The following is a 14,885-nucleotide window of genomic DNA, read 5'->3' on the forward strand; positions in this document are numbered from 1 at the left end:
ATTAATTAGCATGTTCATTTCGGCTTTTTTCTTAAAGATGTGCTGTGTGCCTCCCGGCTACCGCTGGACCCCTGCGTGCTTCGCGGCAATGTATCGGTCGATGGCCTGGAGGGTGGGAGCCACTGCACCACCCAACCTGCGACGACTCAGTCTAACACACCATCATCAGTGTGCTCGGCAAGCTGTCTTCCCGATTACAGTAAGTGATACTACACTGTACATACATTATTTCTACTTTATATCAGCTGTGTATTTTTACGTGTTACTTGGTATGATTTGGCAGCTTCATAGTGTGACGAAAAAGGGTTACAAAAAGTACACATAGACTAAGATGTTAACTGTCCTGTGCTAGCACCAGTGGGATCAACAGTTGATCTGCCACCTGTCTTCAGGACAGAGAGATAAGTAAGACAATGGAGCAGCATTTGGAAATGTTAATGAAGAGACGAGAGACTTTAACAGAAGGAGACATCGGTCTGAGTATTGTCAAGACCGGCTCCTTTTGAACCCTGAACTGTTTGAAGTGTGATGGACAGGCGATATCCCAGCAGGGGGATAAAAAGGGGCAGGTTCGCTAAGACAACACACACGACACCACGAGGTAACGAGACCCTGGAAGCGGTGTGCCCCCACAAGTCGGTGGGAGTTTTGGAGGTCTGCTCGCGGGACCAGCCATAGACTCACAGGGTGGAAAGATACGGTCGGCGGGAACCTGGTGTGTGTCCGCCCTTGCCTGGGTGCCGGGTTCACCGCGGAAGAACGATCGTATCTGAAACAGAGGGGTCACAGTCGGTGACCTCAGAAGACATTACAAAGGGCTCGTCCAAAAGCTGACTGCGAGGAATATCGAAGGTCTGTTTGGAATCCGATTTGAATATTCATTCGTTCTCTCTCTCTCTCTCCAACGGCACGACGGCGATTACTGCGAACTGAACTAAACTGAACTCTGTCACTTGTGATTGAACATTTTACCCCTAGACTGCGACAGAGCTGATTGACCCTATTATCCTAGTTCTGTGTACATGTGTGTTTATTCATTGCTAACCTGTTGCATTTATATCCTTACTATTAGAGTACTGTGTTGCTTGTTTCTTTAATAACACTTTCTTAGTTCCAGTAATCCAGACTCCAACTGAGTGGTCCATTTCTGCTGGTTTGGCAACCCAGTTACGGGGTACGTAACATAAGTGGGGTTCTCGTCCACGATTTTGAACGCTAAATTTGGGACGGGGTAAATTGATTGGGTTAAAATTCCCGAAAGAAAGAAAAGGCAAACAGCAGAAATGAAGATTGAGGAATTTCTAAAGGCGCCGACCTTGGAGGCATTAGAGGATGCCAGGAAAGCGGAATTGGCAGCTGTGGCCAAACGGTTGAATCTTGTTAAGGGGAAGTCGACAATGAGGAGAGAGGAGATACACAGAGCTATCGTTGAGCACTATGTATCTAAAGGTGTGTTTTCCCAAGGGGAGTTGGAGGTGATATCTATAGGATGAACTTGGAGAAGGGCAAGCTAGTGGAGAAAGAGATTGAGCACATGCTAGCCACAGTTATTATTAGGCCACCCTCAGGATTTATGAGTTGGTCCCGGAGGCATACCGGCAGAGGTTCCGGAATGCGAGGAAGCAGTGGGACCGCACATATTTAGAGTTTGCCCGTGAGATGCAGACATATTGTGAGCGTTGGTGCGCCTCGAAAGGGGTAGATGGGGATTATGACTGACTGCTACAGCTGATCCTGATTGAGCAGTTTAAAGGTTGTGTCCCTGACGGTATGAGACCCTACCTAGATGAGAAAGAGGCAGACACTTTAGCTGCAACTGCCAAGTTAGTGGATGAGTACGCATTGACACATAAAACGAAGTTTGCCCCGAGTAAAGGCTACCAGAACAGTAGTCAGGACGGCGGGGAGAGTCCACCAGAGAAGTCAGAAAATAAGCCGGGGACTAGTGAGAAGGATAAGGTAGACCGGGAGCAGTCTGGTAGGAAGTCTCCTGGGGTCGTATGTTATAATTGTGGGAAAGCCGGACATTTTGCGTCCAGGTGCTTTGCCCCAAAGAAGGAGACGGGAAAAGGAAAGGCGGCGTTTCCGACTGGCTGTATTGAGCTGGTAAACAAACCGCTAGGAGAGGAAAGGTCTGCCAAAGTTCAGGAAGGGCGCGAGAGGTTTATCTCGGTTGGATTGGTGTCGGTGAAGGAGGGGTTAAACCCAGTTCCAGTACGGATCTGGAGAGACACGGGAGCGTGTCAGTCATTGACATTAAAGGGTGTGTTAGACTTTAGATCAGAGACCGAGACTGGGAAAGTCAGGGTCATAAAAAGCATTGGAAAAGGGACTGAGGCAGTCCCTTTGCACCAGATACACCTACAAAGCAACTTGGTCTCTGGACTAGTCACGATCGGGTTGAGGCCCGAATTGCCGATGAAAGGCGTGGAAGTCTTGCTCGGTAATGACCTCGCCGGGGGAATTGTGTTCCCAGCAGTGAGATTGACAGGGTCGCCTGTCAGCATTAAGGCCCCGCCCATGGACTCACAGGTTCATCCTGTTTGCGCAGTGACCCGCTATATGTCCAGAGAGACTGCTGAGACGTTTCTACCAGCCTTGTACGAGGAGGGGGTAGAAAGTGAAAAGAAGGAGCGTAATGAAACAGGAGGAAGTGGGGAAATTAAGGTAGATTTATCATTAGAAAAGAAGGACTTTATATAGGCACAGGAGTGAGATGAGGAAACAGCTCTCTGTGAAACAGAATTAGGAAGAGAGCCAGTAGGCTATTGTGTGGAGGAGGGAGTGCTAAGGAAGAAAGGGAGACCAAGTACCGTACCCGCAGATGAGGAATGAGGGATGGTGCCAAAAATCTATGGGGATGAGATTCTTAACCTGGCCCACAAGATACCCCTCGGTGGACATTTTGGGGGGAGGGAAACAGTCGGCGGAATCATGAAAGAGTTTTACTGGTTGCACAGGAGGAAGGATGTTATTGATTATTGCAGACGCGAAGTGAGATGGTCACAAGCTATTGATAAGCTAACAAACCTAGTCGGTGTTAGCGCGGAAATCAATGAAGCTAGGGTGCCACCTGATAAGGGGAAAACCCATTTTGAAAAGATGAGTATGGTACCGACCAGATGGGAGAAGGCTATTGTTTTGGCCAGCTCTGCTGATAAGGTTTCTCCCTTAATCCCCGAACACAGCGACCCTTTAGGAGAGTTAATTAAACGGCTCGCACACGTGTGTTTGATTGTCCCGAGGCAATGCAAAGAACTGGGACGTTGGGTGGTGTCTGTCACACTAGGTCAGCCTAGTGAGCAACATCCCTATAGAATGAGTAATTCAGTGACGAAAGGGCTAAAGAACACAGAAGTGTATATTGGCGATGTAATACGACTGTCTGAAGCCAGTTTGAGAGCGAACCTTGAAAAAAATGAGTTCGGCCACGCGAAGGTCACTTATCTGGGAATTGTGGTAACACAGGGGCAGCTGGCAGCGACGCAAGCCAAGGTGCGGGCTATCTCTGACATCCCGACCCCGACAGACAAGAGGGCCCTCAGAAGGTTCTTGGAGATGGTGGGGTACTGTAGGAAGTTTTGCAACCCCCTCCTACTAAGCCCTTGCGAAAGAAAACTAAGTTGGGATGGGACGACCCTTGTAATCGTGGTCCGGGACGAAACCCATTGAGAGGTTACACTGATCACAATTCATCAGTGTTTTCGGCCACTATGAGGTTTGCTAAGTTGGAGCCTGGTCTAGAGGATTATTAAAATAACACGTATAAAAGGGACAGAAAATGTGATTGCTGACTGTCTGTCACGGTGTGACAACTTAAAATTCTCTGTATTAGCCAAATAGCTGATGAAGGTGTATACTTGTGTGTATCTAATAATGTATTCATGCTTATAATTTTTACCCCGGTAAAAATCCTTAAAGAGGAGGGGCGTGACGAAAGAGGGTTACAAAAGTACACATAGACTTAGATGTTAATTGTCCTGTGCTAGCACCAGTGGGATCAACAGTTGATCTGCCACCTGTCTTCAGGACAGAGAGATAAGTAAGACAATGGAGCAGCATTTGGAAATGTTAATGAAGAGACAAGAGAGTTTAACGGAAGGAGATACCGGTCTGAGTATTGTCAAGACCGGCTCCTTTTGAACCCTGAACTGTTTGAAGCGTGATGGACAAGTGATACCCCAGCAGGGGGATAAAAAGGGGCAGGTTCGCAAAGACAACACACACGACACCACGAGGTAACGAGACCCTGGAAGCGGTGCGCCCCCACAAGTCGGTGGGAGTTTTGGAGGTCTGCTCGCGGGACCAGCCATAGACGCACAGGGTGGAAAGATACGGTCGGCAGGAACCTGGTGTGTGTCCGCCCTTGCCTGGGTGCCGGGTTCACTGCGGAAGAACGATCGTATCTGAAACAGAGGGGTCACAGTCGGTGACCTCAGAAGACATTACAAAGGGCTCGTCCAAAAGCTGACTGCAAGGAATATCAAAGGTCTGTTTGGAATCCGATTTGAATATTCATTCGTTCTCTCTCTCTCTCTCCAATGGCAAGACGGCGATTACTGCGAATTGAACTAAACTGAACTCTGTCACTTGTGATTGAACATTTTACCCCTAGACTGCGACAGAGCTGATTGACCCTATTATCCTAGTTCTGTGTACATGTGTGTTTATTCATTGCTAACCTGTTGCATTTATATCCTTACTATTAGAGTACTGTGTTGTTTATTTCTTTAATAAAACTTTCTTAGTTCCAGTAATCCAGACTCCAACAGAGTGGTCCATTTCTGCTGGTTTGGCAACCCAGTTACGGGGTACGTAACAGTAGCTTAAAGGTTACTGGAGAGCGCTTGCGCCGTGTTTCTGCGAAGAGCGCTTGCGTGACATTTTTGCTACGGAGAACAGTGCCGGCAATGATTGTGGAAAAGTATTTCTACTTTATATAGGCTGTGTATTAATCATATCATTCCTGCTTTTACTATATATTACTGTTATTTTAGGTTTTATGTGCTATTTGGCATGATTTGGTAGGTTATTTTTGGGTCTGCGAATGCTCACAAAATTTTCCCATATAAATAAATGGTAATTGCTTCTTCGCTTTACGACATTTCGGCTTACGAACCGTTTCATAGGAACGCTCTACCTTCGGATGGTGGTGGAAACCTGTACCTTTCTTCATTTTCATTTATTTATTGAGCTGCACCACCTGGCAACCCCTATTTAACCCTAGCCTACTTGCGGGACAATTTACAATGACCAACTAGCCTGCCAACCAGCACGTCTTTGGACTGTGGGAGGAAAGCAGAGCACCCAGAGGAAACCTACACAGTCATGAGGAGATCATAAAAACTCTTTCCAGAAAGGGGCATGAATTGATCCTGGGTCACTGGTACAGTAAAGCATTAAGCTAACCACTACACTAACGTGCCTCCCTGGTTAGATGTAAATCCTAGTAAAAAATTCCTTCAATTTTTCTTGCAAGTGAGATGCACAACAGAAATCAAACTGATTTAGCGAAATACAGATCTCCACTTTATAAAGTTAGCCATATTTCCCTTAGGTTTACCTTGTGAACAATTTTCAAGTGCTACCTGCATGTTTATTTTTCTTATTTTAAGTTTGGAAATTGCTGCAAAATTTTCATTCTTTTAATCCCAAGTGAAGAAACTGTCAATGTTTTCAAAAAAGCTGAACAGTTCCTTCTAACATCTTGCTCTTTACTCCACAACTTTTTGATATTAAAAATTTCTAAGTCAAATCAAGCAGTCAAATAGCATAGAATCAATAATTACCTTACCATGTGTAAAATTTGAAGTTTCACTTACCCGCACAACCACCAACTGCACAGAGACATGTTCTGGTAATCTAACAGGGGCTCGAAAGTGCATGGCCAAAGCCACAAGAAGGTGAAGAATGGCCACTGTGTTTTTTGTGTGGATCGCTACAAAAGAAAATGATAATTTTATCACAATATCGCCAAATTTAGTTTTCAAGAGCCCCAGCTCAATTATATAACTGTGCTACATTAGGTTATAAAAGATAAATGGGTCACTTGGCACAATGGTATAGTATGCTACCAATACTGCTCCATTTGCAATGTAATCAATCTACCAAGCTACTTCCAGGCCATCAACATGGATGACCCGAAAACAGCAGCTCTCATTGAAAACGATGGAAATAGTCAAACGTTCTCATTTTAGCCTGCCGCTGCTGAGAACCATAACTCCATCTATGATGTGTACAGCCAGTGACGTTTTAACGTGAATGAACAATCTATCACTGCTTAAAACAAACAGAAATAGACCAGACTGTGGCCGGCACACCATCCCTTTAAGAAGCAGCCGGCCACAGTAAAAGTAAAAACGAAAGTTTCTCCTTAAAATAGAACAATATTTCTCACTGACTTAATAAGCAAGAAATTATGAAGCTTTAGCAGAATTAATCCACATTGGCTTTGAAAAGCTGATGTAAATTCTGCATTTAGTAATATTCCACATGCATATTTCAATACACAAAATGCCATTAATTGTTAGAAAGGACAGTACTTTGTGGGCATAACAAATTACATTTACAATTTCCCTTATATTTTCTCTGAATCAAATTTAAACTACAATTTACAAGAGATATAAAATATACATATTTGATTGTATTGCAAAAATGTTAGATATTTTAATCTTAAAAGTCCATCCACTTGAAAACTGAACAAATGTGCCAAAGTGTCAAATTTGCATCAATTCAGAACTACGTCAGTGACCAAAGGTCTAAAAATTTTGTGTAAACGTAAGGTGAAATTTAACAACTTCACACTCACAATCAACACTCCATTTGACTGCCCACCCCTGAGGTCGCAGTAGATTATTTACAGACTCCAGCACTGTGTGAAGTTTCTGTTTCTGTCCTATTTCAGACTGCGTCACTTCAGCAACATTCAGCTTACGACCCGCAAGCTTTTCTGCATAAGCAAAGAAAGAGATTAAAAAATAAAGTTTTGGAATATTCAAAAATAAATTAAACTGCAAGTCCTGACTTCAATGTAACCCAACATGCAACACAATCCAACATTACAGATTAACAATGGTAGAAATTATGTTAAGCAATCCACAATGAACATGCACAAAAAATATTAGATTTCTAGTGGAAAGTTCCATAAATATGTTTGTTCAAAAATATTATTAGCTTAATAATTTATAATATCTTCTATTAATTCCAGACTTAATTCCTGCTTGCAAGCTGTTTTTTCCAGAAACCTTTGGCTGCAATGCAGTGGCCTTCTTCAACGACTGCAATTATTACATTCTGTTTTGAATTGACCACTTAATAGGCATCCGTTAGTCTTGTGTGACCATGGATTTGCGCCTTGGAAGGTTTCCAGGGCGCAGGCCTAGGCAAGGTTGTATGGAAGACCGACAGTTGCCCATGCTGCAAGTCTCCCCTCTCCACGACACCGATGTTGTCCAAGGGAAGGGCACTAGGGCCGATACAGCTTGGCACCGGTATCATCGCAGAGCAATGTGTGGTCAAGTGCCTTGCTCAAGGACACAACACGCTGCCTCAGCTGAGGCTCGAACTAGCAACCTTCAGGTCACTAGACCGAAGCCTTAACCACTTGGCCACGCAATTAACTATATATTGAATGTGCTATTATAGTTTTAAATGGTATCCTTCCCATTTACTCTGCCATTTATTTTAGCAAGGGGGGGAATAAATGGCAGAGTAGCACAAACACAAAAAGTACCTGCAACACAAACTTACTTGATCAAAGATTAAGATGCACAACTGTTGTGTGAAATAGAAAGGCAAAGGAGTAACAATTGGGTATTTGAATACATAACATTTTCCTGTGGGTGGATGAGAAGGGTAATTCAAAACGTTTTTTCAGTTTTCAAAGCAAGAAATCAGAGTAGCCACAGGATCAGCCAAGATGGTGCTGCAAGTCATGAACAGAGGCAGGAGAGCTTAAATGGAGGGAAAGAATGGGATGTCATGTAGATAGCAAACTCACAACATGGGAAATTGAGAAGGAGATGCAAAAACAGAGCAAAGAATGGAAGGATTGGAAGGCATTGAGCAGAAAGAGTTTAATCAAAGCAGCAGAACTGGAGCGAATCTGGGTCCTCAAGGAGGAAAAAGCAATGATGACAACAATGAAGGCAACTGTAGAAATGATGAGAGTGACACACGATAGTACAGTGGACAGCAACCTGTCAAACGGAGTTTAATACATAAAGAAGCATTTTGTGTTTTGTGGAGGAGAGGGGTGAAAAGAAATATAAATGGAAGGACAGTACACATTTTAGATGCAGAAATCTTAAAAGTTCAGCTGGGCCAGAGCTGCTTATCCCTATACCCAAAAATCCTTTAAGGAGGCAAGACAAGATGAGGACATGATGAATAAAGCACTACGATTACTTATATTTACATAATATTTAAATTCTGTTCTTGAAGATCAGCATTTCATCTCAGAACTGTACAGCACAGAATGGACCCTTCTAGGAGACTTCATCCATCTACAAGTTAATCAAAAGTTTACATTTAAACTATTCTTGTCATCAAACTTCAGAAACCTGTAAAGTATATAAAGTTTCAAATTTTCCAGCAGTTTATCAAGGACAAAGGATTTCAGATCTCAGAAAAAAGCAGTGTTGTTTTCTTTGGAACAGTGATGATCAAGAAGTGAACTAATAGTTTTCACGAGGTTTGATGGAGATGAAAAACTCCCCTCTGCATGGATTAATAACACTGATTGGCAAATGACACAAACGCAACCAGTTTCCCTTCTCGGAGAGGTTCTCAAGAAATGGTGGATTTCACCACTTTAAAAAGGAGTTGGCAGCTACTTTGATTTGAGGAACTTAAAAGTTGCCAAAAAATGAGGAAGCACGTGTCCAGGAATTATTAGTCTTTATTAACCAGCACATGTACAACCGGTTAAATGGCGTCCATCAGTGCTATGTTGCAATGATCTTATGAAATTGAACAATTTTCTCAGGAATTCTTCAGTTAAAAACCTCAACAGTCATACGGTTTACTGTAGTGAAAGGTTGAAAAACTGCAAGACATTATCTTAGAAAAGAGCAGAGTCAACATTTCGGGCCAAGACCCTTCAGCAGGACTGTCCTGCTGAAAGGTCTCGGCCTAAAACGTCGACTGTACTCTTTTCCATAGATGTTGCCTGGCCTGCTGAATTCCTCCAGCATTTTCTGTGTGTTACCTGGATTTCCAGCATCTGCAGATTTTCTCTTGTTTGACATTATCTTCAAAATGGCTATTCATGCTGAATCTTCAATATACAAAGAAAGGCTATGATGCACATTATGCAGGAGTGTTAAAAAGATAACTACTTGTCTGACGTCATTCCCATGGATGCTGTCTGACTTGCTGAGTTCTTACAGAATTTTGTATATGTAACAATTTGTCTGTTTGGAAAGAAAATCATTTAAAAAGAAAAGGCAAGATGACAGGTATGAAATAAAGTGACAAAAACTGACAGGCTCATATAATTTAATGCCTATCTCTTCATCACTAAAAATGTTATGATTGCAGTTCTCACCCAGCAATTTCTGCAGAACCTGACCATCATAAAGATCTTCCTCCAGTGACTTCACTATTATTCTTTCTTCAACAAGAACATCATTAATCCAGTCAATTAGAACCTAAAGAGGGTTTAAATAATTATTTCATAAATTTAAAAATGTATAAGCTAATAAACTGAAATACTGTCAGTCTAACTGTCACAATTAAGGGCTTTTAAACTATTCCTCAGCTTGGTGGCCTTAACTTGATTTCTTCCTAGCATCATTATAATCATCCACCTGTGAGGTGACCAAATGTAACAACAGCATTCTTGATAAAGGAGAAATCATGCCATCATTTTTGTCACACATAGGATCATTTTAGAAATAAACCCTAACATTTGTTGGCATTTATTACATCATCAAAGCACTGATTGTAGATCAGTAACTGTGTGAAGCTTCACTCCTAGCCCTCTCTCCCACATAAACATTACTTTGAACCCATGCATATACATTCCACCATGGTACCTGGTGATTTCTGTGATCTCATCAAGATTAATTAATCCATCACCATTTTATGTTAACTGCAAACTTCTTGATGGTTTCATTCAAATTACCGATAAAGGCTGAAGAAAACAATTGCAAAATCAACTTCACTGGACTCTAATAGTAATGAGTCACCATTGATAATTTATGCCTCTGAGACTACCAATTATACTGTCTAAAAACATTCTTCCCAAGGCCTTCCTCGAATTGCAGAGGCATACAACTTGAAAATTTGAGTTATGAAAGATATATTTTTGACCCAACTTTCTTTAAACCACACCTGCAATACCCAAAAATTCAATCAATGTGATGTGATATGGCCTTTTTTAGATGTAATGTACATTCATTGCCGATTTTCTAATATATACAATAACTTTCATAATTGATCAAGATAAGCTGATGATTATGATAATTAAAACAGTTTTTATCAGCAAAAAATGATAATCTTCCACAACAACATATGAATGAAGTCAGTCATACGAAGAGAAATAATCATGCTATATAACAAAGAATCTGCAGGCAATTTACAGTGCTGTACATTTTGTCATATATTGTAGTTTTGCAAGTCATTACAGAATGGTTGTAAAATAATCAAAGTTAAAGAAGAAAACGCTGTTTTTGATAGTCACATATTGGAATTACATTTCATTCTGGTACCTTACCTTTACGAGTTCTTTAAACTTTGCTTCCTCCTTGGAATATGGCTCAATCATCGTGCGTTCTTCATTTTCCTCTATAATTGAAGCCAGATGAATATAAATAAGCAGTAGTAGATAAACGAGATAGTTGTGAATCATAATTCATTATGGAATAATCTTCAGAGCCAATGAGGAAGGCAACAAAAAAGTACTGCATGTGTAAAGGAAACATAAGTTTTTAAGTTATCATAAATGTTAGCACAAATGATACTAGCACTATAAGGATGAAAGCTATTAAAGCCAATCAGACATTGAAGAAATTATTTCAAGAACTTTAATTGTAAACAGTGGATATATATATAAAAAATAAGGAAAATGGTTTCTTAAATACCTAGCATGGTATCCTCCGGATGGATGTCTGCAGGTGTTGGCGACAATGCAGCATTGATGGCATTTTTACCTTCTTCTTGTAGGTCACTCACTAAAGAGAAAACAAGTGTCCCAATTAGATGAAATATTTCCAATAGTCAATTAAATCTGACAAAAAATAGTTCCAAAGAGAAGGAATTGATGGTGAGCTGTCTATAAAATAACTGTACAAAAATATACTTAGCTCTCTCTACTGCTCTATTATTACTTTGGATCTAACTACAAAATAATATTTCTTTAATTATTCATTTATAGATTCATCATAGCTATCCGACTTATTTTGTAATACTCACAGTCAGAGATGAGTCTTGCGTTCATGCAAAAATAGGGCCATGTGTATTACAAAACCTTCACAAGCTGAAGGAAACACAGTAGATGCCAGTTAATTGGGTCACATCAGGAGTAGTACATTTTGGCCTAATTAAGTGGCTGCCCCAATTAGCCAAAGTTTCATGGAAATAGTTAAAAATGTATTTAAAAAAAAAACAAACTGAGTAACATATTACGTATTTAAATGAAATACAGAACAGATTAGAATACCACTCTAAAACTATGTATTAGTTCCTAATAGTTATGAACAGAGGAATTCATCTAGTATACACTGCTGTGTTCTTTTGATTGACTGTAAATGAACAAAATCAGCGCAGGCACCAAATACAGATAACACTAGACAATAATTTTTTTTGTAAGTGATGCTTCCTCAGAATTTTTTTTTGTTTATGACAGACCACTTGAAGCTGAGCACAAATATGTCAGACTACTTGTATCACATAGGAATTTGGAGAACCAAGAAATTAACTGCCATTGAATATATAGGTTTAGTTGCATAATGGTGCTGACACTTGGCAATAGTTTAACTAAGCTTAAAATGTTTTGCTTATGATTTTCATTTATACTCAGTGTCTGATGCTTCTCACTTAAGTGCCCAACAACAATCAGCCAGCATTGATGGATCCCGGTTGCTCTGATACCATTTTCTCTATAACCACAATTATAACTATAGATGATTTCATAAAATTGGTGATTTGGAAATGAAAATTCCATGGTGATTTTCATGGTCAGCATCCTGAAATCCATAAGATACACCCAAAAGTATTCAGGAAGCAAAATCTTTGTTATCCAGTGTAATGGACGGCCTTCATACAATGTTTTCGATGATTGCATCCTGCAAATCTTCATTATCACGGTAACATTTGAGGTGACTGTCAATACCTTCAAGTTCTTTGCAGTTCTGAATTGCTGAAGTAGAGAAATTGGTTCATTTTCACTTCCAGCCAGTTTTAGCACCTCCAAGCCTGAATGCTTGAAACCACAGTGAACAACATTTCTGAATTTTCTTACTGCTTATTTCTTGCCAACTCTGATAAAATCACTACTTTTTGAATACAAACACACACACAACCTATACTATTTAAAAACTGTTTGCTCTAAGCACATACACAAGACTGATGCTGGTTAGAAATTGCTTGGCAACAATCTCCTATCTCAATTATGCAGGATATTGTCCCAAATAATTGAAGGAAATTCCAGCCATTTTCTCGATTAGTTTCTGTTCTTTCAGAGTTGTCCCAAATAAGTACTGCCCCAATTAACCAATGGCCCAATTAACTAGAATGCACTGTACTTCCATCAGCCAAAACAATTCCTCCCTCAATGATTTAAAAATATTAAATGTTAAAGGAAGTAGAAATTGTACAAAAAATGACTGAATTTTGTTTCCATCAATAGAATAGGAGAAAAAGTTAGCTAGCTGGTCTTCCAAGCCTGTCTCACCAGTCCATATCACTGTGCCCGATCTACACCATCCCCACTTGCACTCTGGTGCCTTACTTAGCTATTTTTCAAACATGTATCTAACTCCTCCATAACTATTTCTATTGATCTCACCCCCACAAAACACCAGGGTAGAGAGTCCCTGCTGTATGAGAAGTTGTCAGCTCCCATGCAAGATCATCAGCCTGTAATATGAACCCTACCTTTCTTTTTCCAGATATACTAAGTGACTGGCTGTATTTTCAAGAATTCTCTTTCACTTCAGGGACCCAAGTAGTCCTTTCAGGTGAAGCAGCAACACATCTTACAGTTGGAACACATTTTTTTTCTCTTTCTCCTCTATCTTCACTGAACTCTTTACTTACTGCTCAGCCAGACAGATCAGCTATGACTAACTATCAAGCCTTCATTACTCTCACTTAGATGATAACAAATGCAGATACATCGTCTAGTTTCTCTGTGTTTCCGCCCCAATACATACATTCCTTTACACTCTCCACCCACACCCCCTCCCGCAACTTCAAATATCCTTGTCTTACTAGTTCCTTGCTTTGATAAAAAAAAAACTAACTCAATTTCTCTCTCCACAGATGCTGCCTAATCTGCTGTGTGGTTCCAGCCTTTTCTGTTTTCATAGTAGACAAAAGCTATATATTACTGAGCAACCTCTCTAATCCTGAAAATTAAATTTTATGGAGACCTTTCCCCTCAGGATTTCACTAAGCATCAAAATAATACAAGCAATGTCAATGAACTCAAAGTAGTAATACATCACTGATGCAATGATACAGACCAGCTCATCACCTAATTCTTTGAAACTCACTCAGAAGGCATAGGCATCATATCTGTATTATATAAACCCAATGGCCATTTTATAAGATATACCAACTCATTAATGCAAATATCGTCTCAGTCAATCATGTGGCAGCATTTCAATACATAAACGCATGCATATATGGTCAAGAGGTTCATTTGGTGTTTAGACCAAATGGGGGGAAAAAATTTGATCAAAGTGACTTTGACCGGGGAATTCAGGTTAAGATGGCGCTGTTGAAGGCGAGCAACTACTTACCGCTGGTTATCAAAACAAGAAATAAAACTGAATAGATTAATAATAGCACTTTTTCAGTAAAAAAAAAATGGTACACGATCACAGCAAATAATGAAGAAGCAAGCAAAGATGAGGCTGAGTTGAGAGTTGAAACGTGAGCATGCAAGACAAAGCCCAGGTGAGGTTGAGGTATATTCGAGGCAAAGTGGGGCAGGTGGAGAGGAGAAGAAGCAGATTCAAAGCCACTCCACCCAAACAGAGGGTGAGGTTTAATTGGTCTAAGCACCAGGCCGATTTGGAATGGTTGTGTATGGGCCAAAGCATGGCAGTGGGATCCAGGCCCTATCAATGTGACAGGGCCTAGATCTTGGAAACAGGAACAACCCAGTGTTAGGACGATTTAATCACTGGGCCAGATGGATTGAAAAGGCAGGGTGTCGGGACCAGAGGCGAGGGTCAGGCTGATGCTTACTCTGCTATGCGCAGAACCTAGGCTGAGGCTATGGCCTGCTCAGGCTGCTTCACGCTGTGTGTCTGTAGGCTCTGCGACATTTACTCTGCTATGTGCTGAACTAAGGCTTATGTGCTAAATGTTACTTGCTTACTTTTATTGTTTGCATGGTTTGTTTTTTTCTCTCTGAGCATTGGGTATTTGTCGGTCCTTCTATTTATTGGGTTATTTTGGGTTTCCTTGTTTTGTGGTTGCCAATAAGGAGACGAATCTCAAGGTTGCATAATGTAAACATGATCTGATAATGTACAGTACTTTGAACAATTGTGCCAAACGGGGTGGTTTGTGTTTCTCAGAAACTGCTAATATCTTGTATTTTCATGCATAGCAGCCTCTAGAGTTTACAGGGAATAGTGCGAAAAACAAAAAAAGTCAACCAAAGAGCAGCAGTTCTGTAGATGAAAATGCTTTAAGAGGTGAGAGAAGAA

General features: G+C 40.7%; 1 protein-coding gene across 3 annotated transcripts in view; it reads right to left on the reverse strand.

The window, feature by feature from the left end:
- parvb (parvin, beta) overlaps positions 1-14,885 on the reverse strand; it is a 73,596-nt gene that overhangs the window by 24,726 nt on the left and 33,985 nt on the right. For all 3 annotated transcript variants that reach the window (XM_072267843.1, XM_072267845.1, XM_072267844.1), the window contains exons 2-6: positions 11,085-11,174; positions 10,718-10,788; positions 9,548-9,650; positions 6,809-6,949; positions 5,823-5,938 (exon numbers count right to left, since the gene is read on the reverse strand). In XM_072267843.1, the coding sequence (XP_072123944.1) occupies positions 5,823-5,938; positions 6,809-6,949; positions 9,548-9,650; positions 10,718-10,788; positions 11,085-11,174 (521 nt within the window). The remainder of the gene's footprint in view (positions 1-5,822; positions 5,939-6,808; positions 6,950-9,547; positions 9,651-10,717; positions 10,789-11,084; positions 11,175-14,885) is intronic.

Source organism: Mobula birostris, chromosome 9 (assembly GCF_030028105.1).
Source record: "Mobula birostris isolate sMobBir1 chromosome 9, sMobBir1.hap1, whole genome shotgun sequence".
Classification (NCBI taxonomy): Eukaryota; Metazoa; Chordata; class Chondrichthyes; order Myliobatiformes; family Myliobatidae; genus Mobula; species Mobula birostris.